General features: G+C 44.9%; 1 protein-coding gene across 2 annotated transcripts in view; it reads left to right on the top strand.

Annotated features, from left to right (window-relative positions):
• The window catches only part of TNXB (tenascin XB), a 71,306-nt gene extending 54,495 nt beyond the window's left edge, over positions 1-16,811 (top strand). For both annotated transcript variants that reach the window (XM_075323260.1, XM_075323261.1), the window contains 13 exons: positions 1,402-1,704; positions 1,834-2,130; positions 3,417-3,539; positions 3,909-4,046; positions 4,161-4,280; positions 4,555-4,698; positions 4,817-4,947; positions 5,079-5,211; positions 11,317-11,468; positions 11,558-11,654; positions 14,097-14,258; positions 14,390-14,553; positions 15,676-16,811. In XM_075323260.1, coding sequence (XP_075179375.1) covers positions 1,402-1,704; positions 1,834-2,130; positions 3,417-3,539; positions 3,909-4,046; positions 4,161-4,280; positions 4,555-4,698; positions 4,817-4,947; positions 5,079-5,211; positions 11,317-11,468; positions 11,558-11,654; positions 14,097-14,258; positions 14,390-14,553; positions 15,676-15,774 — 2,063 coding nt within the window. In that variant the 3' untranslated portion in view covers positions 15,775-16,811. The remainder of the gene's footprint in view (positions 1-1,401; positions 1,705-1,833; positions 2,131-3,416; positions 3,540-3,908; positions 4,047-4,160; positions 4,281-4,554; positions 4,699-4,816; positions 4,948-5,078; positions 5,212-11,316; positions 11,469-11,557; positions 11,655-14,096; positions 14,259-14,389; positions 14,554-15,675) is intronic.
• Positions 16,812-26,973: the final 10,162 nt, after the last annotated feature.

The raw sequence follows: 26,973 nt of genomic DNA, 5'->3' as shown, positions 1-26,973 counted from the left end.
TAGATGGACAAACAGGGAGTCAGTACTATCTGTGCCTATACTATGTATATACATGGAGAAACAGGGAGCAAGTACTATCTGTGCTTATACTATGTAAATAGATGGAGAAACAGGGAATCAGTACTATTTGTGCCTATACTATGTACATACATGGAGAAACAGGGAGCCAATACTATCTGTGCCTATACTATGTAAATAGATGGAGAAACAGGGAGCAAGTACTATGTGTGCCTTTACTATACATGGAGAAACAGGGAGCCAGTACAATCTGTGTCTATACTATGTACATCCATGGAGAAACAGGGATCCAGTACTATCTGTGCCTATAGCGTACATGCACTAAGTGAACTGGGAGGAAGCGCGACCTGTGCTTATAACAAGACAATACATGTAGAAACAGGGATGCAGTACTGTCTGAGCCTACATCATGTACAGGGAGAGGTATTAAACTAACTCTATCTGTTTCCACATAACTTACAGAATGAAACAAGAAGGCAAAAATATATGTGCCTAGAGGCAGGATGGCAGTACTATATGTGCTGGCACAATTTACAGTGGGTGAGAGGGAGGCAGCACTATCTGTGGTTACATCATTCACTGCTAGAAGTGAAAAAACAGAATTATCTGTACCTACATCATTAACATTCATAGACCAGGACGCTGGACTATCTGTAACTACAACATTATATAGACTGGGAGGTAGGATTATTTGTAACTACATAATTTACAATGCGTTGAAGGGATGTAAAGAGAGACAATGTGGAAGTACAACCTGTGAGAACATCAATATTATGGGTGAAGTAGCAAGACAATACTATCTTTCTATACATCGCTGACAGCGAGAGACACGGTGTAGTTATATCTGTACTTACACCATTCATAGGAAGCAGAGAGACGTATTATCTGTGTCTACTTAATTTAAAGGGAGAGACAGGAAAGCAGTACTATCTGTGCCAAGTGATGAAAGTATTATTTTTGCCTACATTATATTGTGGGCAAAATCTGTATTGTTAACTAGGGGATTAGTATATTACATTACACTCCAAACATATAAATTGTGACCAAAAATATGTCACTACATGAATTGTACACAGTAAATAAGTAAAGTTGGTTCGAATTGTTTTGTGGGACCTTGTGAGTTGTGAGGTCACTGGACAGGAGATATAGGAGCAGTCTCTTACCTGACGGCTTCCGCAGCTCTTTTTTTGATTAGTCACCCTGGCGTGATGATGATTTTACACCGTGCCAGCTAATTAAGAGAAGATCTTGAGGTCCTGTGAGATAGAAGGGGGTTCACCGGCTCCCAACCAGGGGCCACTGATTACTGCCCGGGTCCTGCAAATTGATTCCCATAACTCTATTAAACAGTCATTCATGAAGCGTTTCATAAAATTTTTACAGTACCAAAGAAAGTTGCCCCCTCAGCAGCTTCTCTCCTGGATCCTCGCTTGGTCAAGCTGGTGGCATCTGATGTGACCCAGGAAACCATAACGTTATCATGGATCGTGGAAGGAAATGTTGCCTTCGACTCTATCGTAGTCCAATGTCGCGATCCTGACGGTAGAATTAGGGAAATTGTGATTTCGGGAGACGACACCAACACCATTGTCCAAGGACTTCTCCCAGCCAGCAGATATGAATGTAATGCCTACGGTCTACGAGGGGAGAAGAGGAGCATGCCCTTATCCACAGAGGTTACAACAGGTAATTTGATGGCCACAACCGATCATCAATGGTTGGAGGTTTTGGTGACAATTATAGCATTTTTGGTTCTAAATTTTAATGTTCCTTAGATCATTTTTATATTTTAATGTTCATGAATTTGTCCTCTAGCACGAATTCTGGAGACACAAGGACCTCCTATCTACAGTGACCTTTACCTCTCTCCACATGGCCCACATGCCATCCATGTCTCCTGGGAGGCTCCAGAAGGTGCATTTGACTCCTTCAATGTTGACTACGCTGTTAAAGGTCAAGAGTTATCAAATTCAGTAACAGTGGAGGGCACAGAACGGACCGTGCTCCTCTCCGGGCTACAACCTGATACTGTCTACACCGTAAAATTACATCGTATGTCCAAGGGAGAGGAGAGTAGTAGTCTAGAAGCCACCGGAAAGACTGGGCCTCTAGGTAATAAAAAATATCTATGTTTTTAAAGTGGTTGTCTAAATAAAACATTGTCTTATACTCTATGGGGGAAATCTGATAAATTAGAGGGAGTCTCCTTTTCAGGGATATCACTGGTCACTATGGAGGACCACTTGTATAACCCAATGATGTGAATTGGCACTGTGTAATACATGTTTTGTCCTGCAGTGGCACAAAAGATCACAACTGATCCCTGAGGAGCCCAGCAAGGGGAAAATTCTTGATCAACTGATCGTCAAGGAATATTTCTAACAATTGTCCAAAGTGGACAACACCTTTAGCTGGTCTTTAATTCCCATTCAGACCTAGGCCCACCACATCTGTTAAAACTCACAAACCTCAGAGGTTTTTTTAGCGAGGGTAATTCTAAACAATAAGATCTTTGTCCCGGTCGTGTCTCTATTCTAGAGACTAGTGACAGGTTCTGGGCCAGAGTCTCTTTGCCTCGAGACTCTCCAGTTTAAATGTATTCCCTTTCCTTTGGGGAGGAGAGGGTTAATGTCTGTATTCCTTTACAGCAAGCATTCTCTCACCTATTCAGATGTTTCCGGTTTGAACCACTCGCAGTCCCTACTATATATATATAGCCTCTGCTTCCAGTAGAGGGTGCCGGTTATCCTTTGTTGTCATTTGGATGCTTGGCCTGGATGTGGAAGGAGCTGGAGGAACCCTATCTGCAAGTTACTGTGTAGGCTGCAGTCTTGGTGCTGACTGTAGCTGTCTATGGTGTGCTTATTGTCTGGTGTAAAAGTTTCCCAATTGTCCGTTTACTTCCACACTTTTATGTTATTTTCCCCTGTGCATGTTTAGTCGCTCCTTTGTATTTGATTGCCGCATGTACGAATTTTTGTTTTTTCCCCTGTCCATGTTTAGGTTTGGGGTTTGTGACTACGTTTCCGGCTCACGTCTTGGCTGGAGGAGGGGGAGGGGAGTTACACCAGGGCTTGGACAGGAGTTAGGGTCATGCTGGCGACTCAGACCTCACTACTATCAAGCGTACCTCTGAGCTAAGAGACAGTGCAGGGTCTCCAGCCTGAGGGTTAACCTAGGTGTCCCAGTTCTGTCATCAGTTCCCCTTGACAATCTTGCCGGATTTATTTTTTTCGGACTTTATTGATGACCATTAAATTTGATAGAAGATTCATTCCATCGTGGGGCTAACTTGACTATTTGCCTCCATCAACTTTTAGCTAAAGCCTAAAGAGAACAATAATTTGAATAATTCCAGATTATTCTCTGTTTAGAAACTTTTGTTTCTTTTGTTGTAGATTTGGAATCCCCAAGGAAACTTAGATTTACCAATATTGGGGAGACCTCAGTCGATGTTAGTTGGGACCCACCAAATCCCGAGACAACCACTTTCAAAGTGTCCTATCAACTGGCCGATGGAGGTAATCCTGTTATATATTTTTTTCTTCTGGTTACTGTTCTGACTGCGCTGTTGTTTTTTCTTTTGTTTTTGCTCCTCTCTGTTCCTGAGATATTCCTTTATGTAAATCTACTCTTTTTTTAGCCAAATGGGCGTGATCTTCAACTTTTCTCCATTGAGGACCACACTCAGTTTGATTAAAAGACTAGATTTATATCCCGGGAAGATGAGGCCATATTTCAGGAACGGAGAGGAGCAGGAACAAGAGTAAAACCACGCCGGTTTCAGGAGAACAGCAGCATTTACACCAGGAACAAATGACATATTTATGGTCCTCTTTAAATATGGATAATATGTTTTTCCTTTGATGTATTATCTTCCAATGATTTAGGGGAACCCGAGAGCATCAGTGTTATTGGAACCAGCACCAAATTGAAAGGCCTCATCCCCGGAACGCACTATGAGGTCACTGTGGTTTCCGTGCGAGGATTTGAGGAAAGTCAACCCCTGACGGACTTCTTTACCACAGGTACTTTTAGGAAGCAAAGTTAGTGCCTATAAACATCTATCTGTGTTATATAAACACCATCAAAGTCCAAAAAGAAAGACCTTTTCTCTAATTCTGAGGGTTTTTTAATCACAGCTGGTGGCGGTCCGCGCTCTTTGCGGGCTCATGATGTCACGGAAGTGTCAGCTCTCATGCGCTGGGAAGCTCCTACAGGACCGGTGGACAGATATTTGGTCACTTACAGGGCAGAAAACAGTAAGAGAAACCTTGGCTCTTTACTATATTCCAAATAAAGGGCCACCACTTGAGAAGACCACCCATGATCTACTCAACATGTTCAATTCCCTTCCTGTGTATATTAGTCCTTTTCTATATAAGGACCAATATTCTTGAAGACCACTATTTTGACAGCATTGCTATATCGATTATTGCCGTATTATTCCAAAAGTGGTCATCTCCATCTGTGGTTGTGGTCCATTTTGTCCTAGATCTACCCAGTTTGATGATAGTTCTTATTTTCTTCTTGCAGTCCCATTGGTCACCGTTCCAGTTCAGGGTGATAAAACCGAGCTTCCTCTCACTGGTTTACATCCCCACACTGAATATTTTGTCAGTGTACAAAGTACACAAGGATCCATGACCAGCACACCGACGTCTACTTCTTTTATCACTAGTGAGTGGAACTTTTCTCTTCAGTTGGTTTCTTGGGTTAAAAGATTCTCCGAAGCCTTAACGGGGCCTAAATCATATTAATTTATGACCTCGTTGATGATGTCTTTGTTCACATGCAGGTGCAGACACTCCACGGGACCTTACCGCCAGTCAGATCACAGCTCGAAGTGCACTAATTACGTGGAAAGCTCCGGATGCCATGCCTGATGGGTATCTGTTGACCTATCAAGCAGCAGAAGGTGAAGTTAAGGTAGGGTAGACCTAAACTTCCCAACTGATAGAAGTACATCCAATACCTAATCTTCCACAACACAATAATTTTGTTATCCTTGTTTCCACCAGTGTTGGATATATTTTCATAGACATCTTGATATCTTTCAGGAGATCCGTCTGTTGCCTAATCTCTCGTCCTTCATGTTGAGTCAACTCAATCCTTTAACCCAATATCGAGTCCAGCTGAGAGCTCTGAGAGGTGGAACCAGCTCAGCTCCCATCTCAACCTCTTTTACAACAGGTGAGTGAAAAAAGTCAGGATCCTCGATCAACAAACGAGTAGCGAAAAATGATCGTCGAGAGTGGAGATTGGAGAATTGATTCGCGGGACTTCAGCCATCGGCCAGGGCACAAATCTGTGACGACTGGTGGGAGGCCAGCGAATCTCCCCAGAAATCTGTGACCACTGGTCGGAGACCGGCGAATCTCCCCAGAAATCTGTGACCACAGATGGGAGACCGGCGAATCTCCCCAGAAATCTGTGACCTGGGAGGCCGGTGAATCTCTCCAGAAATCTGTGACCACTGGTGGGAGACCGGCGAATCTCCCCAGAAATCTGTGACCACAGATGGGAGACTGGCGAATCTCCACAGAAACCTGCGAGTTGGGAGGCCAGCGAATCTCCCCAGAAATCTGTGACCTGGGAGGCCAGAGAATCTCCCCAGAAATCTGTGACCACAGGTGGGAGGCCAGCGAATCTCCCCAGAAAGCTGTGACCTGGGAGGCCAGCGAATCTCCCCAGAAATCTGTGACCACAGGTGGGAGGCCAGCGAATCTCCCCAGAAAGCTGGGACCTGGGGGGCCAGCGAATCTTCCCAGAAATCTGTGACCACAGGTGGGAGGCCAGCGAATCTCCCCAGAAAGCTGGGACCTGGGAGGCCAGCGAATCTCCCCAGAAAGCTGTGACCTGGGAGGCCAGCGAATCTCCCCAGAAATCTGTGACCACAGGTGGGAGGCCAGCGAATCTCCCCAGAAAGCTGGGACCTGGGAGGCCAGCGAATCTCCCCAGAAAGCTGTGACCTGGGAGGCCAGCGAATCTCCCCAGAAATCTGTGACCACAGGTGGGAGGCCAGCGAATCTCCCCAGAAAGCTGGGACCTGGGAGGCCAGCAAATCTCCCCAGAAATCTGTGACCACAGGTGGGAGGTCGGCAAATCTCCCCAGAAATCTGTGACCACTGGTGCGAGGCTGACAAATCGCCCCAGAAATCTGTGACCACAGGTGGGAGGCCGGCGAATCTCCCCAGAAAGCTGTGATCTGGGAGGCCAGCGAATCTCCCCAGAAATCTGAGACCACTGGTGGGAGGCCAGGGGATCTCCTGGTATTCCGTTTCTTGTTCTCCTTAGCCTGAGACGACGTTGTGTGTGTGTCACGTGACTTTTTGGAGATTTGCTTTATTGTACATCCTTTCCGATCAAGAGGACGATCCAGGTCCAACAAATCTCATCCATACACTGGAGCAAATCTCCCAAATATGAAGGAGCCAAAAAAGTGATCTGTGAATTTACCAATTCTATGCAAGGTCCAAGGGACTAAACAAGTCCCAATCCCTTTCGGAACAATTTTGTAGCCACATGATTATTACACCTCATAAATCTTGATCTTCTACGGGACGCCCATTGAATGAAGTCACCAATTGGCTGGGCTTAAAATTTTACTATTTCCATTTCATCACAATATTGACTCCCCTGTCATTCCGGATACTCCTAATATACATAGAACAGATGGAGGCCGCGCTGATATTTCCTGTATTTATTGATCCAAGAACTGAATGTTTCTTGTGTCCGGCCATAGCATCTTCATTACAGAAAGAACAACATGAAATTGTTTGTAATCTAAAAGTTAATGAAGAAAAACCACAAATGTTTGGATTAAAATGGAAAATCCTTCATCAAATTGGGGAAATGGAATATTTCAGTGAGAGCATCACTTCAAAGTAAGTGAGAAGGTCACCACTTCAGGTCACCGGGGTAATCAGGGTTATCATATTATTGTGTCCCAATCGGTAAGGCTCCTAAAGTTATCAGACTTTGTCATGTATCTTTTAATTATTCACACTCAACTTTCAGGTTTCCTTTCTGAAAGATGTCTGTAAATTGTTTGAAACCACTTATGTCCCCCCCAGAGAAGCCTTCCAGTGTAAAACAGTACATAGAAAGGACGGAGGAGGGAGAGGAGGGAGAGGTAGCTGCAGATTTTTATACAGTGTTTATGCTGCTGTAGAGATATTAGGGCCCTGATGGCTGAGAGACCCCAAATGTCCCTATAGAATAAAAAATGGCACTTAGGAGTTTAGAGGTTTTGCAATGTAATGCTGCCCCTGTGTACAAGAATATAACTATTATAATACTGCTCCTATATACAAAAATATAACTGCTATAATACTGCCCCCTGTATACAAGAATATAACTATTATAATACTCCTCCTATATACAAGAATATAACTAATATAATACTGCCCCTATGTACAAGAATATAACTATTATAATACTGCTCCTATATACAAGAATATAACTACTATAATACTGCTCCTATGTATAAGAATATAACTGCTATAATACTGCCCCTATGTACAAGAATATAGCTACTATAATACTGCCCCTATGTACAAGAATATAACTACTATAATACTGCCCCCATAGAACGGTATATGGCTCTGTGGAGCCTTATTAGGGCCAGCTTTCGCTCTATAATGATGATGGTCTGCGTTGTGCAGATGTGACATGGCGTTTGTATTACCGCCTCATCCTCTCCTTGTAAATCTCGTGGTTGCAGCTGGGATTCTTCCGCTATAATTATGCTTGCTTGGTAGGACTGAGTGTCATCTGCTTGTTCATATAATTAAGTTTTGACAAGCCGGCGAGATTTATTTAGCGATATCACATTCCTGGCATCAATCTGGGAGGTTTCACAGGAGTCGTCCAGCTTGTGTGACATCTGATCCACATCATTTCTGTTACGGCAGCAGAGCGGCTGCTGACAGCGGCAAATTTGTCTCTTCCAAAGGACTTTGAAGATTATTAGAAGAGAAATCGCTATTCTTCTACATGAAGAAGTAATAACGACTCTCCGCCACTCGTTGTGGTATTTAATTAGCAAAGTCCCCTACTGTCCTTATTAGTTCTGTATGAATTAGGTCGGGTTCACACATCCCCAAACCATGGACCGTGCTCAGATATGAAGACCCGGACTGACCCAAAGGTCTCCTGACCTAAGATACCTGCTTTATATATACCTAAGAAGCAAGTAGTTCAGGCTGGGAGACCCAGAGGTAAGACCCGGCCTTCCCGTCTGAGTATCAGTCTTCTTGTCTGAGTATCAGTCTTCTTGTCTGAGTATTAGTTTTCCCGTCTGAGTATCGGTCTTCCCGTCTGAGTATCGGTCTTCCCGTCTGAGTATCGGTCTTCCCGAGTATCCATCTTCCCATCTGAGTATCGGGCTCCTTGTCTGAGTATCGGTTTTTCCATCTCAGTATCAGTCTTCCCATCTGAGTATCCATCTTCCCGTCTGAGTATCGGTCTTCCCGTCTGAGTATTGGTCTTCCCGTCTGAGTATCGTTTTTTCTGTCTGAGTATCAGTCTTCCCGTCTAAATATCGGTCTTCACGTCTGAATATCCATCTTCCCATCTGAGTATCGGTCTTCTTTTCTGAGTATCGGTCTTCCCGTCTGAGTATCGGTCTTCTTTTCTAAGTATCGGACTTCCTGTCTAAGTATTGGTCTTCCCTTCTATGTATCGGTCTTCCCATCTGAGTATCGGTCTTCCCGTTTGAGTATCCGTCTCCTCATCTGAGCGTTGGTCTTCCAGTCTGAGTATCTGTCTTCCCGTCTGAGTATCGGTCTTCCCATCTCAGGATCGGATTTCCCATCTGAGTATCCATCTTCTGTCGAAGTGTCAGTCTTCCCGTCTCAGTATCCATTTCCCATCTGAGTATCGGTCTCTTTGTCTGAGTGTCAGTCTTCCCATGTGAGTATCGGTATCCTCGTCTGAGTATCATTCTTCCCGTCTGAGTATCCATCTTTCTCTCTTAGTATCGGCCTCCTTGTCCGAGTATCGTTTTTTCTGTCTGAGTATCGGTCTTCCTGTCTGAATATCGGCATCCTGGTCTGAGTGTCAGTCTTCACATCTGAGTATTAGTCTTCCCGTCTGAGTATGGGTCTTCCCGTCTGAGTATCGGGCTCCTTGTTTGAGTGTCAGTCTTCACGTCTGAGTATTGGTCTTCCCATTTGAGTATCTGTTTTCCCGTCTGAGTGTGAGCCTTCCTGTCTGAGTATCCGTCTTCCCGTCTGAGTATCCATCTTCCCTTCTGAGTATCCATCTTCCCGTCTGAGTATCCGTCTTCCCGTCTGAATATCGGGCTCCTTGTTTGAGTGTCAGTCTTCACGTCTGAGTATCCGTCTTCCTGTCTGAGTATCGGTCTTCACGTCTGAGTGTCAGCCTTCCTGTCTGAGTGTCAGCCTTCCTGTCTGAGTATCCGTCTTCCTGTCTGAGTATCCGTCTTCCTGTCTGAGTATCGGTCTTCTCGTCTGAGTGTCAGCTTTCCTGTCTGAGTATCCGTCTTCCCGTCTCAGAACGGTCCGGTTCACGGATGAGTCAAACCAGCCCAATGGTATCTTACATGAGCGAAGCCGAAGAAGAATTTTTGTTTTCTTGGACAAAAGGAAAAATAAATGAAGGCTCACCTAATTATAAGAGACTCGCTATCGCTGTGCTCGCTTCAATTCCCGACAGATGAAAGCTTCAGGGTCAGAATACAACGTTTCATATCCAAACCCTCCGTCACTTTGGAGGCCGTCCACACCGCTCAGGCTGGAAGCTTCTAACCTCCTCATCTATTATAGGCGGGCCTCTAACGTCCATTCCCTGGAGCTTCTGAATTAAAAAAAAAACAACTGTAAATTTTGTCCAAAAAATCCAAAGTTTCAGCATTCCAGGTGCTAAATACGTAATAATATAATATGAGAGATCAGCAAAAAGAGTTTCAGGACTTTGGTGGAGCGAATACGTCGGTGGTCTCTATTAAGTGTGTCTCTGGATCTTCTTGGTGGGATGGAGGAGCTGTGTGTGTCTCTGGAGCCAGTGAGGATTCTCACCAGCTGCTCCACCTCCCCTCTCACAGCATACTCTCTCACAGCCATTGTAGCTGCCCTCCTCCCCTCTCACAGCATGCTCTCTCACAGCCACTGCAGCTGCACTTCCCTCCTCATTCACAACATGCTCTCACAGCCACTGCAGCTGCACCTCCCTCCTCTTTCGCAGCAAGCTCTCTCATAGCCACTGCAGCTGCTCTTCCTCCTCTCTCACAGCATGCTCTCTCACAGCCATTGTAGCTGCTCCTCATCCCCTCTCACAGCATGCTCTCTCACAGCCACTGCAGCTCCACCTCCCTCCTCTCTCACAGCATGATTTCTCACAGCCACTGCAGCTCTACCTCCCTCCCCTCTCACATCATGCTCTCTCACAGCAACTACAGCTGCTCCTCCTCCCCTCTCACAGCATGCTCTCTCACAGCCACTGCAGCTACTCCTCCTCCCCTCTCACAGCTTGCTCTCTCACAGCCACTACAGCTGCTCCTCCTCCCCTCTCACAGCACGCTCTCTCACAGCCACTGCAGCTGCACCTCCCTCCTCTCTCACAGCATGCTCTCTCACAGCCACTACAGCTGCTCCTCCTCCCCTTTCACAGCATGCTCTCTCACAGCCACTGCAGCTACTCCTCCTCCCCTCTCCAGCATGCTCTCTCACAGCCACTACAGCTGCTCCTCCTCCCCTCTCACAGCATGCTCTCTCACAGCCACTGCAGCTGCCCCTCCTCCCCTCTCACAGCATGTTCTCTCACAGCCACTGCAGCTGCTCCTCATCCCCTCTCACAGCATGCTCTCTCATAGTCACTTCAGCTCCACCTCCCTCCTCTCTCACAGCATGCTCTCTCACAGCCACTACAGCTGCTTCTCCTCCCCTCTCACAGCATGCTCTCTCACAGCCACTGCAGCTGCCCCTCCTCCCCTCTCACAGCATGCTCTCTCACAGCCACTGCAGCTGCACCTCCTCCCCTCTCACAGCATGCTCTCTCACAGCCACTGCAGCTGCACCTCCCTCCTCCCCTCTCACAGCATGCTCTCTCACAGCCACTGCAGCTGCACCTCCCTGGTCAATATCAAATGTGTTAAAGTTGATGGACTTTTTTTAGTTGCTAAGGAAGTTTTGGAACATTTGAGGATATTCGATTGCTGGAGGGTGAAGTTAATGCCACATTGCCTCAAAAACATCATAAAGTTTCCTTTGATCACAGAAACCACAAAAGAGGAGTATGTGTTAAAAAAATAATAATTTGTATTTCCCCCTTTAGGTCGTTTAAGGTTCCCATATCCCCGGGATTGCTGGGAGCTGAGGATGAACGGAGAGGTTCGGAACGGTACTTTTACCATATATCTCGGGGGAGATAAAGAAAAGATGCTGACGGTGTTTTGTGACTTGGAGACCGATGGCGGTGGCTGGATTGTAAGTATAGGACGCACATTTGCCAATTACTATGTATTTTAACCAGTGTATAAAGCCATGAGATATATATCCTGATATCTGTCCTATAGGTCTTCCAGAGAAGGATGGACGGGAGCACAAACTTCTATCGGGAGTGGGATGATTATAAGAATGGGTTTGGCAACTTGACCTCTGAATTCTGGCTGGGTAAGTGCCCATGGGTGCATGATAAAAAAATCCATCTACTACGTTCCATGTCTCCAAATTTATGGACTTTCTGTAGGATAAGATCGGTGGAGGTCTGAGCTCTGGGACTCCCCCTGATCAGCAGAATAAAGGGATTGAGCTGCCGCCCCAGGCACAGGCCCTGCTCATATACACTGTACTGTGCTCCAACGTGTGCCATGGCCTCTTCAATTCTTAATTACTTGGTGCCCTTGGGGTCAATCCTCACAAACTTAACTTTACATTGATGGCACATCCTTAAGAAACTTCATCAATGTTTGATCTCCAAGATTGCTGTTAAGGCCACTTTACACACAGAGATAAATCTGCGGCAGATCTGTGGTTGCAGTGAAATTGTGGACAATCAGTGCCAGGTTTGTGGCTGTGTACAAATGGAACAATATGTCCATGATTTCACTGCAACCACAGATCTGCCAAAGATTTATCTCTGTGTGTGACGGGGCCTTTACTCAACAAAATCAAGGGACTTAGCTGCAGTCCCAGGCAGGGGCCTGTACATGAAGAAGTGTCATAATTAATTTGGTCTCAGGATTAATGGGTGTTAGATCCCACTAACTTAATCATTTAATGCAACCCCCTACGTTTCAGGATATTACAGGTTCATGGGATGAGTTCCATAAGGACTATGGGGATAGTGGGAAACCTGGGAACCTAAGCTGACCCTTATGCGGGCGTCACACGAGATGATCTATCGTGTGATAGATCATCGGGGTCATGGTTTTCGTGACGCACATCCGGCTTCGTTGGTGACATCGTCCCGTGTGACACCTACGACCAATTGCAAATCGGTGAGAAATCGGGTATCGTGTACTCCTCGTTTATTTTTAAAAAATCGTTTATTTTACTTTGCGCAGGTTGTTCATCGTACCCGGGGTAGCACACATTGCGCCGTGTAACACCCCGGGAATGATGAACACAGCTTACCTGCGTCCCGCAGCACCCGCCAGCGATGCGAAAGGAAGGAGGTGGGCGGGATGTTTACGTCACGCTCATCTCCGCCCCTCCGCTTCTATTGGCCGGCCGCTGTGTGACGTCGCTGTGACGCCGAACGTCCCATCCCCTTCAGGAAGTGGATGTTCGCCACCCACAGCGATGTCTCTCTGCAGGTAAGTGCGTGTGACGGCGGTTTAACGACTTTGTGCGACATGGGCAGCGATTTGTCCGTGACGCACAAACGACGGGGGCGGGTAGGCTTGCTCGTGAAATCGCATGATAGATCGTAACGTGTTAGACTAGGGGGCCCTGTGCTATCCCTAATCTTAGGGATACCCCTAAAGGTGGGGATGCCCGAGTCTCCTTCCTGGACCCATTCCTGACCAGCCCTGATCTTATACCCCCTTCCCATCTTCCAGGAGAGCAGGACAGGAGTGGGATTTAACCCACAAAAATAGACAGATAGGGGAAACCAAAACTCTGTCACACAGCACATACACACAGAGGAATAAGACAATAAGTGATAAGAAGGAAAACAAGAGCAGGGTAGAAACAACAAGACAGCAACAAGATTTACAGTTACAGCAGTCAGACTGTCAAATGTTGACCACAAGAGGTAGTAATGGCAGATACTATAACAGCTTTATATCAGGGCTGGAGGATTTCCTCACTACACAACATTGTCGGTTATAAATGACAATGACAAAATGTATAATTGGTGGAGGAAGGGGGAACTAGATGGACCCAGGTTTTTTTTCAACCTATGTAACTATGGATAAACTCCACAACTCCAAGCACAAAGCAAGTCTTTCTCCAACAAGTCTGGGACCAACACAGCATAAACCATAGGTGACGTGGGTTAAAGATATCGTCCAGCATAAATATGAGAGGACCAGATGTGATTGGCTTCTTTACATCATGTGAGAAAAGAAGCCTGAGGAGCAGGCTATCAGAGGTTAACTCTTGCTAGCCTGTCTATGAGCAGACAGCAGGCCGACACCTGAGGCTGCCTGTGTTGATCAGAGACACCAGAGAAACCATTGGGTGGTATGTCAGAGCCTGATGCCGCCATGACCCGTCGAAGCCCCACCCTTAGGGGCGAAACGGCCGTCGTCATCTTGTGCTGACCATCCTTTTTCCCTCCCTGTAACGCCGAAGCATGTATCCAACGACTGTGAAACAAACCTGAGTGCTACACAGCAAATATCGGTGAGTGCTGGTTCCAATTTTTTTCTATTGTTGAAAATCTAATTATCTATAATGTCAATTTGCTTCACTTGACTTCAATTTCAGGTTCTCAGTTGAGTGCAAAGTTCTGGGCACCAGTTTGGTTTTGTAGGGTTGGTGTCATTGTTTTACTGCCCTCCACAAATGATCCTACCACTGGTAATCCAAAGCAAAATCCATTACTGTATGTAGGTATGACTAAACGATCCTTGTCCTCCATAGTGTCCTTCTGGTCTTCTGCAGGTAACATTGCTCTCCACCAGATCTCCTCTTCAGGCTCCTACGAGCTGCGTGTGGATCTCCGAGCTGGAGAAGACGTTGCCTTTGCTGTGTATAACGATTTCCGTGTGGAGTCTGAAAGCGAAAACTTCAGGCTGAGGCTTGGGCAATATAGAGGAGATGCAGGTAATGAAGCCTCACACAAAGCCCAGACTAACGTATTGTAATACCTGGAGCAGATACTGGACTCTCCTTGATCTGTAATCCATTTTGCTCCATGGTGTTGATATAACACTGATATAAATCATTTCTTCCAGGGGACTCCATGAGCTACCACAACAACATGATCTTCTCGACATATGACCGGGACACTCAGCGGAGAATCCTTCCATGCGCCATGTCATACAGGGGAGCGTGGTGGTACAGAAACTGCCACTATGCCAATCTCAACGGCTTATACAACAACAACAAAGACCACCAGGTGAGCGACCCAGCCACCTCCAGCCTCAGGGGATCTTATCAAGAAAACTTTCTAGAATATTTTAAGCTTTGTTCCTCTGTTATCTGTTTGGAATCGCGATGTGTTTAGATCAATCCTGTCCCTACAAGAACATTGTGCAGCCATCAAGATCCTGCGCTCCAGACAAATATTGTAATAATTTACTAAATATAAAGAAACATTGCAATTACCTACTAAGATAAAGAGCAGTCAAGACCAGGTCAGATGTGGCATCTTGGTATTCGCTAACCTGAGGGGGCACAGGGTGATGCTCCTTCCTGGCACCTAAGACATTTTATAGAGTGAAAAAAAAGCATAAGGTGACATAGTATATACCCATGTATATTTCATGCCTGTCCCAAGTCTGCACTGTGGCCAAATCCAATCCTCGAATGATTTTGGAAAGGGTTTCGGTAGCGCCGGTGTCTCTGCAGAGACGCCGACTTACTCACTACCCCGGTAAGGTCGCGTCCTCCCCCACAGTCCCCCGGCCATCCATGTGTGCTGCTGCCTCCTTCCCCTCCCAGACCCTGTACATGCCGCACAGGGTTCTCGTGAGTGCACCTAAGATTCGTGCCGCACACCGGCTCGCCTTTTAAAGGCCTATGGCTTAGAGGCACAGTGTATTTAAGACATCCTCCCATTAGGGGAGGTGCCTGCACAACACATTCGGTTAGTCAGTGTACCAGTCTGCTAGCTAGTTGTCAGGTCCCGTTATCCCCGTGTCCGTCTCCAGTACCCGCATTCCCTGCTGTGCCCACGATTTCTGTATGTACCCACCTGTCCAGATTGCCTCAGTCACCCCACCTGTGCCCATCTCTACCTCAGTCCATCACCTGTCCCGGGGGGTAAGCTGCCACAGTCCAGGTTCCTGCCCTGGGAGTGGTACCTGGCGTCTCCCACTGAAGGGTAAGCCCGGGTCCCCCCTGTGGTCCAATGGGTCCACTAATCCCGCTCGCTGCCCCTACCTTGGCCGTGAGCATTACAGTGTCTTAATCTCTAGTTTTCCTCTTGTGCCTCAAACCAAAGTCCCGATTTTATCCACTTTTCTCATTCATTGGCACATACACAATGTAATATGCTTTTTTTTTTTACCTTCCTCAGGGTATAAATTGGAAAACTTGGAAAGGTTTTGAGTTCTCCATTCCCTTCACCGAAATGAAAATGCGTCCTCGAGCCGTGGGGAACAATCGCCGATTCTAGAGCTAAGAGATTTTGTCAGAACCACTAAACTGAAAACTGGAAGAAATGTGACACCTCCTGCAACCTTAACATTCACTCCGTCCTTCCAGGATACTTGGCAAAGAAAAAAAACAACGAAAAACTGTGGGCCTTTAAGCTAGAATGGCTTCATCATAAAACTCAGCATAATATATAATATTGGAATAAAAAAGTGGGGAAAATGATTTCAAGGAGGAGAAATCTGGGAGGGATCTAGGTCAGAAATATGTAGACGACGTAACTATAGGTTAAGGTGAGGCAAAACAAGGAGGAACATTGGTGCAACGTTGGCCACCTAAACAAGGGGGAACTTGATCACAATGTAGTTTCTATGGGGAGAGGAGTCCTAACAGGTTCTTGACCATCGAGAAGCAAAAAGCATGAGTCGAAATAGAACTGGGCCCCTTCTGAGAAGGGCTCCTGAAGTGCTTCACAGTGAAGGATGGGTGAGAAAAAGACCAAAGAACGTTGGGAGTAAGTTAAACTCTAAGATATAGAAGAAGAAGGGAATAGTAATCCGAAGGGTGAGAAGAAACGTGTCCAGATATGGTCCAGATGTGGACACTGTCAACGTGACGGCTGTGGCGTGCTACGGCGATATGAAAATGGCTCAGACGTCGTAGGGTTGGTGGCCGCTTCATATGTAGATGTATATAGATGTAAATGCAATTTTACTAGTTTTTTTTCGGATATTAAAAAAATTAGAAAAAAAATACAAGTTGTCGTAAAGGAAGAAGATCATAAGCAGGAAGACCCCAAAACGGGAGGCCACAACTTTCATGATGAGGTCTAGGGTAAGAGGTGCGTGTCACAGCGTCAATGAGAAGATGGTGACGGGAGAACGGCCCTGGTTCTACCCTTTTCCTGCCACCGATATATAAATAGATTATATATATATAGCAAAATGGATACACTGTCTATTTTTATAAAAGCACAGCATTGGAAGGACGATATGGCAGGGAGGAGACGGTGAGAGTCTGTTCTGTAAACCGCTTCAAATAAAATCTGATGGGACATGATGACGATGATGATGTCTTGTGTGTGATGTGACTAGATATGGGCTGCGACACGATGCACGGAAAGATCCAGCGAACACCTGATCCAATACAAACCCTAAAATAGGCAAACCAATACTGGAAAATGGAGGGAGATGAGCAGATGAGGGGCCATTGGGATTACCCAAAGTGTGGCAGAGGGCAAAGTCCCGTAACTAAGCACGCACGTGCTCATTGGGATAAAGAAAAGGCCAATCTCAGTAATTTTGTCCGGTTTGTCCAACTATCTAATGTTTATCGGCGCCTCCCAAATCTGTGCTGACGATGCCACCTAACAATAAGGGTTAACTGCTCTATCGGTTGTTCTCCCACCAGAGAAGCATGGCAGCAGCTTCTCCACTCTTCCAATGAAACACCGAGTTGTGGTGAAATTGACCAAGCCAAGAAGTGTTTAGGGGAGGCAGACATGACCTAAGGGTCCCGTAGACCTTAGATGTTGACCGGACGAGCTACCTAAGTTGTACAGGATCCTTAAGTCGACTGTACAGGACTCATTTTATTTAGGTTTACAGGATCCTTAGGTCATCTGTATAGGACTCATCTTATTTAGGCGTACAGAATCCTTAGGTCACCTGTACAGGACTCATGTTATTTAGGTTTACAGGATCCTTAGGTCATCTGTATAGGACTCATGTTATTTAGGTGTACGGGGTCCTTAGGTCACCTGTACAGGACTCATGTTATTTAGGTGTACGGGGTCCTTAGGTCACCTGTACAGGACTCATGTTATTTAGGTGTTCGGGGTCCTTAGGTCATCTGTATAGGACTTATGTTATTTAGGTGTACGGGGTCCTTAGGTCACCTGTACAGGACTCATGTTATTTAGGTGTACGGGGTCCTTAGGTCACCTGTACAGGACTCATGTTATTTAGGTGTACGGGGTCCTTAGGTCACCTGTACAGGAGTCATGTTATTTAGGTGTACGGGGTCCTTAGGTCACCTGTACAGGACTCATCTTATTAGGTGTACGGGGTCCTTAGGTCACCTGTACAGGAGTTATCGTATTTTATATTTGTTAGAGAAGGGACAGTAGTACCATATTAATCCCCTAAAGCTGTGGACACAGTGCTATATCAGCTTCTATATAGGCTTCCTTCCTAATCCCTTACATCGTTTTCCACAGAACCAGTTTTTATAATTATCGCTCTTTGCGTCTCATTTTGTGTGAAGCCCCTGCCCTCGGCTCCTCTCTGAAAAACAAAGTCATTGATCATTTCATCTTATAACACAGCTGCGGCTAATTATCGAAGAAGCCATAAACAGAGGCTGAGTCATTCATTACCGCAGATTGCGGGAAGAGTGAAAGTGTCACTAGAGTCCAACGAGGTCCAGGAACCTTCATACGGAAAAGAACACTCCGGACCAAAAGTAAGCGCTCTCCCCACCACCCCTCCAACACAATAAACAATAGTAATATAAACTCTAAAAATAAAGACGCAACATCAAACAGCCTTAGACAATTTAGCCATAACAGCTCGCGAGGTCCAACATCTCAGATTGATGACCGTCTAATCACCATCATCAAACCAGCCAACTATAACAGGGGCAGTGGGATCATGTTCTCCAGGCGCCTGAATACAGTTATGTAATCGGGGTAAGACATCGGATGGGATCGTAAATTTCACCAATAACATGAGCCGTGACCACCATCCATGGGACCTCATGAAATTGTAACTGCTGGTTTTGTTCAGTTGACTGCTTACTCTAGCAATACCTGATGGAGTCTGTGGTGGTGGGGGGTTCTTTTCTCTATATAGCCTCATCGAGGGGCTTGGAGGTTACGCACATAGCTCAGGTTTCTGTAGATGGCACTGAGGGACAGAAGTATCATATGGCCCTCAGATATGTAGTGGGTCATCTTTACCATTCAGCGAGAGGCTGTGGCCTAGAGAGCGTGAATCCCATGGCCAATGTTGCACAGACACTTATATTCGGGATTTCCATCCTCTCGTTCGTTCTTAAAGGGAACCAATCACCAGAATTTTCGGATATAACCTAAAGCCAGTGCTATACTGGCACTATCAGGCTGATTCTATACATACAGTGCTATACTGGCACTATCAGGCTGAGTCTATACATACAGGGCTATACTGGCACTATCAGGCTGAGTCTATACTTACAGGGCTATACTGGCACTATCAGGCTGATTCTATACATACCTGTAGTGGGCAGCTCGGATGTTTAGGTTTTGAAATCCAAGAAAGTGAAGTTTATAAAATCAGCAGCTTCTTGAGTGACAGCAGCTGAGGATCAGATAATATCTGGGGGGAATCAATAGTTATCCCCTCCCCCTGTTAGAATTAGCATAAGTATTATACAATCGATTTAGCTTTTCACTTCCAGGACCTGTGTGAGGTCAAACCCCCTCTTTTGTGTTTCTTCATTGCAAGCAAAATAAATGAAGATAATAATACCAAAGAATTTGTGATCACAATCATTTTCAAGAAGAAACTGAGTATTATCTGACAGAATTGCAGGGGTGCCAATACTTTTGGCCAGCACTGTATGTATAGAATCAGCCTGATAGTGCCAGTATAGCACTGTATGTATAGAATCAGCCTGATAGTGCCAGTATAGCACTGTATGTAGAGAATCAGCCTGATAGTGCCAGTATAGCACTGTATGTATAGAATCAGCCTGATAGTGCCAGTATAGCACTGTATGTAGAGAATCAGCCTGATAGTGCCAGTATAGCATTGTATGTATAGAATCAGCCTGATAGTGCCAGTATAGCACTGTATGTATAGAATCAGCCTGATAGTGCCAGTATAGCATTGTATGTATAGAATCAGCCTGATAGTGCCAGTATAGCACTGTATGTATAGAATCAGCCTGATAGTGCCAGTATAGCACTGTATGTATAGAATCAGCCTGATAGTGCCAGTATAGCACTGTATGTATAGAATCAGCCTGATAGTGCCAGTATAGCACTGTATGTATAGAATCAGCCTGATAGTGCCAGTATAGCACTGTATGTATAGAATCAGCCTGATAGTGACAGTATAGCATTGTATGTATAGAATCAGCCTGATAGTGCCAGTATAGCACTGTATATATAGAATCAGCCTGATAGTGCCAGTATAGCACTGTATGTATAGAATCAGCCTGATAGTGCCAGTATAGCACTGTATGTATAGAATCAGCCTGATAGTGACAGTATAGCATTGTATGTATAGAATCAGCCTGATAGTGCCAGTATAGCACTGTATGTATAGAATCAGCCTGATAGTGCCAGTATAGCATTGTATATATAGAATCAGCCTGATAGTGCCAGTATAGCACTGTATGTATAGAATCAGCCTGATAGTGCCAGTATAGCATTGTATGTATAGAATCAGCCTGATAGTGCCAGTATAGCACTGTATGTATAGAATCAGCCTGATAGTGCCAGTATAGCATTGTATGTATAGAATCAGCCTGATAGTGCCAGTATAGCACTGTATGTATAAAATCAGCCTGATAGTGCCAGTATAGCACTGTATGTATACACTCAGCCTGATAGTGCCAGTATAGCACTGTATGTAGAGAATCAGCCTGATAGCGCCAGTATAGCACTGTATGTATAGAATCAGCCTGATAGTGCCAGTATAGCACTGTATGTAGAGAATCATCCTGATATTGCCAGTATAGCACTGTATGTATAGAATCAACCTGATAGTGCCAGTATAGCACTGTATGTAGAGAATCAGCCTGATAGTGCCAGTATAGCACTGTATGTATAGAATCAGCCTGATAGTGCCAGTATAGCACTGTATGTATAGAATCAACCTGATAGTGCCAGTATAGCTCTGTATGTATAGAATCAGCCTGATAGTGCCAGTATAGCACTGTATGTATAGAATCAGCCTGATAGTGCCAGTATAACACTGTATGTATAGAATCAGCCTGATAGCGCCAGTATAGCACTGTATGTATAGAATCAGCCTGATAGTGCCAGTATAGCACTATATGTATAGAATCAGCCTGATAGTGCCAGTATAGCACTGTATGTATAGACTCAGCCTGATAGTGCCAGTAAAGCAATGTATGTATAGAATCAGCCTGATAGTGCCAGTATAGCAATGTATGTATAGAATCAGCCTGATAGTGCCAGTATAGCACTATATGTATAGAATCAGCCTGATAGTGCCAGTATAGCACTGTATGTATAGAATCAGCCTGATAGTGCCAGTATAGCACTGTATGTAGAGAATCAGCCTGATAGTGCCAGTATAGCACTGTATGTAGAGAATCAGCCTGATAGCGCCAGTATAGCACTGTATGTATAGAATCAGCCTGATAGTGCCAGTATAGCGCTGTATGTATAGAATCAGCCTGATTGCGCCAGTATAGCACTGTATGTATAGAATCAGCCTGATTGCGCCAGTATAGCACTGTATGTATAGAATCAGCCTGATAGTGCCAGTATAGCACTGTATGTATAGAATCAGCCTGATAGTGCCAGTATAGCACTGTATGTATAGAATCAGCCTGATAGTGCCAGTATAGCACTGTATGTATAGAATCAGCCTGATAGTGCCAGTATAGCACTGTATGTATAGAATCAGCCTGATAGTGCCAGTATAGCACTGTATGTAGAGAATCAGCCTGATAGTGCCAGTATAGCACTGTATGTAGAGAATCAGCCTGATAGCGCCAGTATAGCACTGTATGTATAGAATCAGCCTGATAGTGCCAGTATAGCGCTGTATGTAGAGAATCAGCCTGATAGCGCCAGTATAGCACTGTATGTATAGAATCAGCCTGATTGTGCCAGTATAGCACTGTATGTATAGAATCAGCCTGATAGTGCCAGTATAGCACTGTATGTATAGAATCAGCCTGATAGTGCCAGTATAGCACTGTATGTATAGAATCAGCCTGATAGTGCCAGTATAGCACTGTATGTATAGAATCAGCCTGATAGTGCCAGTATAGCACTGTATGTATAGAATCAGCCTGATAGTGCCAGTATAGCACTGTATGTATAGAATCAGCCTGATAGTGCCAGTATAGCACTGTATGTAGAGAATCATCCTGATATTGCCAGTATAGCACTGTATGTATAGAATCAGCCTGATAGTGCCAGTATAGCACTGTATGTAGACAATCAGCCTGATAGCGCCAGTATAGCACTGTATGTATAGAATCAGCCTGATAGCGCCAGTATATCACTGTATGTATAGAATCAGCCTGATAGTGCCAGTATAGCACTGTATGTATAGAATCAGCCTGATAGTGCCAGTATAGCTCTGTATGTATAGAATCAGCCTGATAGTGCCAGTATAGCACTGTATGTATAGAATCAGCCTGATAGTGCCAGTATAGCACTGTATGTATAGAATCAGCCTGATAGTGCCAGTATAGCACTGTATGTATAGAATCAGCCTGATAGCGCCAGTATAGCACTGTATGTATAGAATCAGCCTGATAGCGCCAGTATAGCACTGTATGTATAGAATCAGCCTGATAGTGCCAGTATAGCACTGTATGTATAGACTCAGCCTGATAGTGCCAGTATAGCAATGTATGTATAGAATCAGCCTGATAGTGCCAGTATAGCACTGTATGTATAGAATCAGCCTGATAGTGCCAGTATAGCACTGTATGTATAGAATCAGCCTGATAGTGCCAGTATAGCACTGTATGTAGGTTATATACGAAAATCCTTGAGATTGGTTCCCTTTAATTGGCAAGAATGAGAGCGGGTTCCAACTCAGGGGAAAAAGGAAAATCTCAAATAGAGTTTTGGAATGGTTTTCCCTGTCCCCTGGACTGGCTTAATTCCTGTACTTGACAATAAGGATCTGACAGAGTTTGCGACTTTGGTATATAAATGGTGCATGCTACAACCTGACTTGCTTCGTTATGGGACAAGCTTTCTTGTGGGACGACAACTGCAAACCAGTTCTGTTATTGGGGAGCACTGGTCCAAAAAGTTGGTTCTGTGACCCCAGAAAAAATCATCCAAGCATATACTGTATAGTGTGGCATATGCATGGTAAGATATAAGGTGTCTCCCAATGAGCATTCAGTCGAAAGCTAAGATGTATGACCAGTGGAAAAGAAGAACTTACAAAAAAGGGAATTCCAAAACCTACAGTCCTGATAGAAGAGGTAGAAAGGATATCTAAAGTGTAAAAAGTCAAAGTGACCTTACACTAAGGGCTCATTCAGACATGTACACACGTTGGTCCAATATTGGACCGAAATTCACGGACTGACCACAGCTCTCCAGACCTGAGCATCACAGCCTCTTAGAAATATATGAAGTGCTCATGCTCCGGTCAGGAGACCCGCGACCAGTCCGTGTATGTGCTCCAAGATTAGACTTCTGAATGAAACCCTATGGTAGATCACCATACAGTCACATCCCTCCAGCTGACCAATTTCTCTCCTGCCCACCCTTCCGTTAGACATACACTTTGGGTTTGGATGACCATTCATGTGTCGACTTGCAGTGGCTTTTCTCTCCGAGAACAAAAGGTTTAAGAAGTTCAACTATCCAAACTTTGTCTCCCCCAATAACTGCTGTCTGGGTAGTGTCAGGAGCTGTCCCTACACAATAAATGGTTGGTCGGTCCTGCTGAAATCAATAGGTATGGCCAATTTGTAGAATCCCCCCACTCTATTGTAAATTAGCAGTACAAAAAATATCAGTGTTGGACTAAGGCCCTGTCACACACAGAGATAAATCTTTGGCAGATCTGTGGTTGCAGTGAAATCATGGACATATTGTTCCATTTGTACACAGCCACAAACCTGGCACTGATTGTCCACAATTTCACTGCAACCACAGATCTGCCACAGATCTGCCACAGATCTGCCACAGATCTGCCACAGATCTGCCACAGATCTGCCACAGATCTGCCACAGATCTGCCGCAGATTTATCTCTGTGTGTGACAGGGCCTTAAGGCTACTTTCACACTTGCGTTGAACGACATCCATTGCATTGCGTTGTGTGACAGATGCAACAGATCGTACAAAACAACGGAATCTTTATTTATTTATTTGTTTATTCTTCTTCTTTCGTTTTACCGGCGGCAGACTATTGTGAATGATCAGCTGATCGCTCACAGGAGCCGGTCGCCGGGTGATCAGCTGATCGCTCACAGCAGCCGGTCGCCGGGTGATCAGCTGATCGCTCACAGCAGCCGGTTGCCGGGTGATCAGCTGATCGCTCACAGCAGCCGGTCGCCGGGTGATCAGCTAATCGTTCGGCCGCCGAGAATGTGTGAGGGGGCGGAGTGCGGGGGTGGAGTGCAGGGTTTGTGGAGCCGAGCGGGACCATGGTACTGAGGACGTCAGTGCAGCGAGGAATACAAGGCTGGGGACAGGTGAGTGAGTGTGTGTGTGCGTGTGTACATGTGGGGTGAAGTGCGGGAGGGGGCGGAGCCGAGCGGGAAAGTGTCGGGCTCCTTGCACTCGTAGCCAGGGTAAATATTGGGTAACTAGGGAAAGCGCATTGCTTAGTAACTCGATGTTTACCCTGGTTACGAGTGCAGGGAGCCAGAGAGAGCATGTGCAGTGAAATCCTACGGATTGCGCTGCTCAAAAAACATTACATGCAGCGTTCCCTCTGCCTGACGCAGTGTCAAAATAACGACGCTGCGTCGTGCAGCGGATGCAACGCAAGACCATCCGTTGCTATCCGTAGCTAATAGAAGTCTATGAGGAATATAACGGTTTCCTTGAACGGTTACCGTAATTCCTCAAGGCTGCGGATAGCAACGGAAGCCGTCCAACGCAAGTGTGAAAGTGTGAAAGTTGCCTTATGAGGTAAATTGTGAGACTGCCAAGGGACCATTTTTTGAGTAGATCTTGTGTGGTGGGAACAAAATAAATAAGGCTTAAAGTGAAGACTGTCACATTGGAAATTAATACTTTTGCAAATGTGATAAATCTAGAAAATATCTGTTGGTTGTGAGAAATTATGAGTAATTTTCACCCAGAAAAGTTGAGATCACTTTCCACAGATCAATGAACCTCTTCCTTACCTCCTATCCATGGAGAAACTCAACTTTCCTCTTGGTGGAGACCACTCTCTCTTTGGTTGTCATAGGCCCGTCTCATCTTACAGCCATAAAATATGCATTATTTTAATGTTGCCTAAATAAAATATAGTAGAGAACATTGGTGGACTACATGTAGCTCATGTGGCTACAATGGGACCTCTGGAGCGGTGGAGCCAAACACAGAAGGCTTCTCGTACAAAGATCTCTTCTTCATACCCAAGGATCCTGGAAAGGTGATTGGGGCACATGAACACCAATATGTCACGTTCCTGGTGGTCAAGCGTCTGGTGGTATTCACCAGCTCTAGATGGGGGCCATGTTTTGTCTTTATTACCTCAATGTAGACACCAGATCCAACCTGAAGTCAGACATTGACAACAATATTTGGTTGTTATGAGGAACCTATCGGTGATATGAGTTCTCCATGTGTGACCCACATGTGAGATCTGGGAGGGGGTGTCGTGAGTTACTCTACAGCCAAAATTTTCTTGGATTTTATGAAATATTATATTAAAGTATGTTGTTTGTTTTGTTGCGTCGCTCAGAAGCTTTCAAGTCACGCAGAATAACAATTACTGAGCTATTAGCCGCTGATTTACGATGATTGTTGTGTGGTCATCGTTGGCCAGAAGGAGAGGTTGATCCAATATTATCCATGACTTCAATGTTAGTAAGACATGAATCATATAATCATGTGCATATTGTTTCCTAGCGGCATACCTTCCAGCTGACATCATACGGCGCCTCCTCAGTATAGATGTGGGACTACACATGTCATCATTCACAACTGCTACTCCACTCCTGGGAGTACTCTACTAACTACAGCTCATATCCTCGTAATAAATGGACAAAGTCTCTTCCAATATATTACAGCTTTTTCCATGGTCCAGCAAATGCCTTTATCACAAAACAAAGGAGGGCGGCCATTTTGTATGATGGACTCTTACTCGCACTATCACCACAACCTACACAATGTCATCGGTTTACACATGTACAGAAGCAAAATTCTCAAAAATATTGGTTTATTCAACAAAATGGAAACCACTTAAATAGAAACGGATATTATGGTGGATATCAGTCTCCAACATATTCTCTAAAACCTCAAAATGGCTGCCTCTGTGACCTTTTTGTCATTTAGTGCTGAGACATAATAATGCCTCCTGAATGCCTTAAAACACTGCCAAAAACTACTTAAGAAGTATTAATGCCCCTTCCAAAAGTAACAATGCCACCTTTGTGCCATCCCATAGAAAAAAATAAAGTTTATACTCCCCTAATCTGAGTAGTTGAGATCATAACACAAAATGGCCGCCTGTTACCATGGCAGCGGGACACATCATAGGAGCACTACAATACATTCCCATGTCATACTTTAAATGCCCAAATATAAAGCAAATATATTATTAATGCATACTTATTATATTATATATGTATAACTGGTCGTCTACGAACCATAATGGCCGCTTTATTAGTGATAGATGTTACTGTCGACATCATTCGCCTACATATTCTTTTAGCCCTCAAAATGGCCGCCTTTGTGACCTTCTACCTGAGTTCTCTGAACTCAACTTTATTGTCATCATCATTGTTTCCAAATACAAAATGGCCGCCTGTCACCATGGTAGCTTGACACATTATAGCAGTATACAAAAGTACAGTATGTATTATTGTTTATACGAGGACATAGTCAGTATAACATGAAAGTACTAATGGTGGCCGATTATTTTACTCATGTGACTGTAGACACCATTCTCTTATATATGCTTTTAGCTCTCAAAATGGCCGCCTCTGTGTCCTTCAAGCTCAATGATTTTGTGAAGTCAAATGCATTTTTATTATTATTGGTTCAAGACACAATAATGGCTGCCTGTCACCATGGTAACTGGACACATCATAGAGTTATACTAAAGTAGCAGATATATATTATAGTATATACAATCTATCAGGTCCGCTGCAAGGACGTTGTCGATATACCAGTATGGATTTAATAAAGCTTTTTCCAAAATCAAGTCCAACTAATATGTATTTACTCCCACTGGATCAGGAGGTCTCTAATGACTACTCCCGTTGGATCAGGAGGTCTCTGATGGTTTCTCCAGTTGGATCAGGAGGTCTTTATTGATTACTCCC

The sequence above is a fragment of the Anomaloglossus baeobatrachus genome, chromosome 9 (genome assembly GCF_048569485.1).
Source record: "Anomaloglossus baeobatrachus isolate aAnoBae1 chromosome 9, aAnoBae1.hap1, whole genome shotgun sequence".
NCBI classification, from domain to species: domain Eukaryota; kingdom Metazoa; phylum Chordata; class Amphibia; order Anura; family Aromobatidae; genus Anomaloglossus; species Anomaloglossus baeobatrachus.
This window is presented reverse-complemented; position numbering and strand designations above follow the sequence as displayed.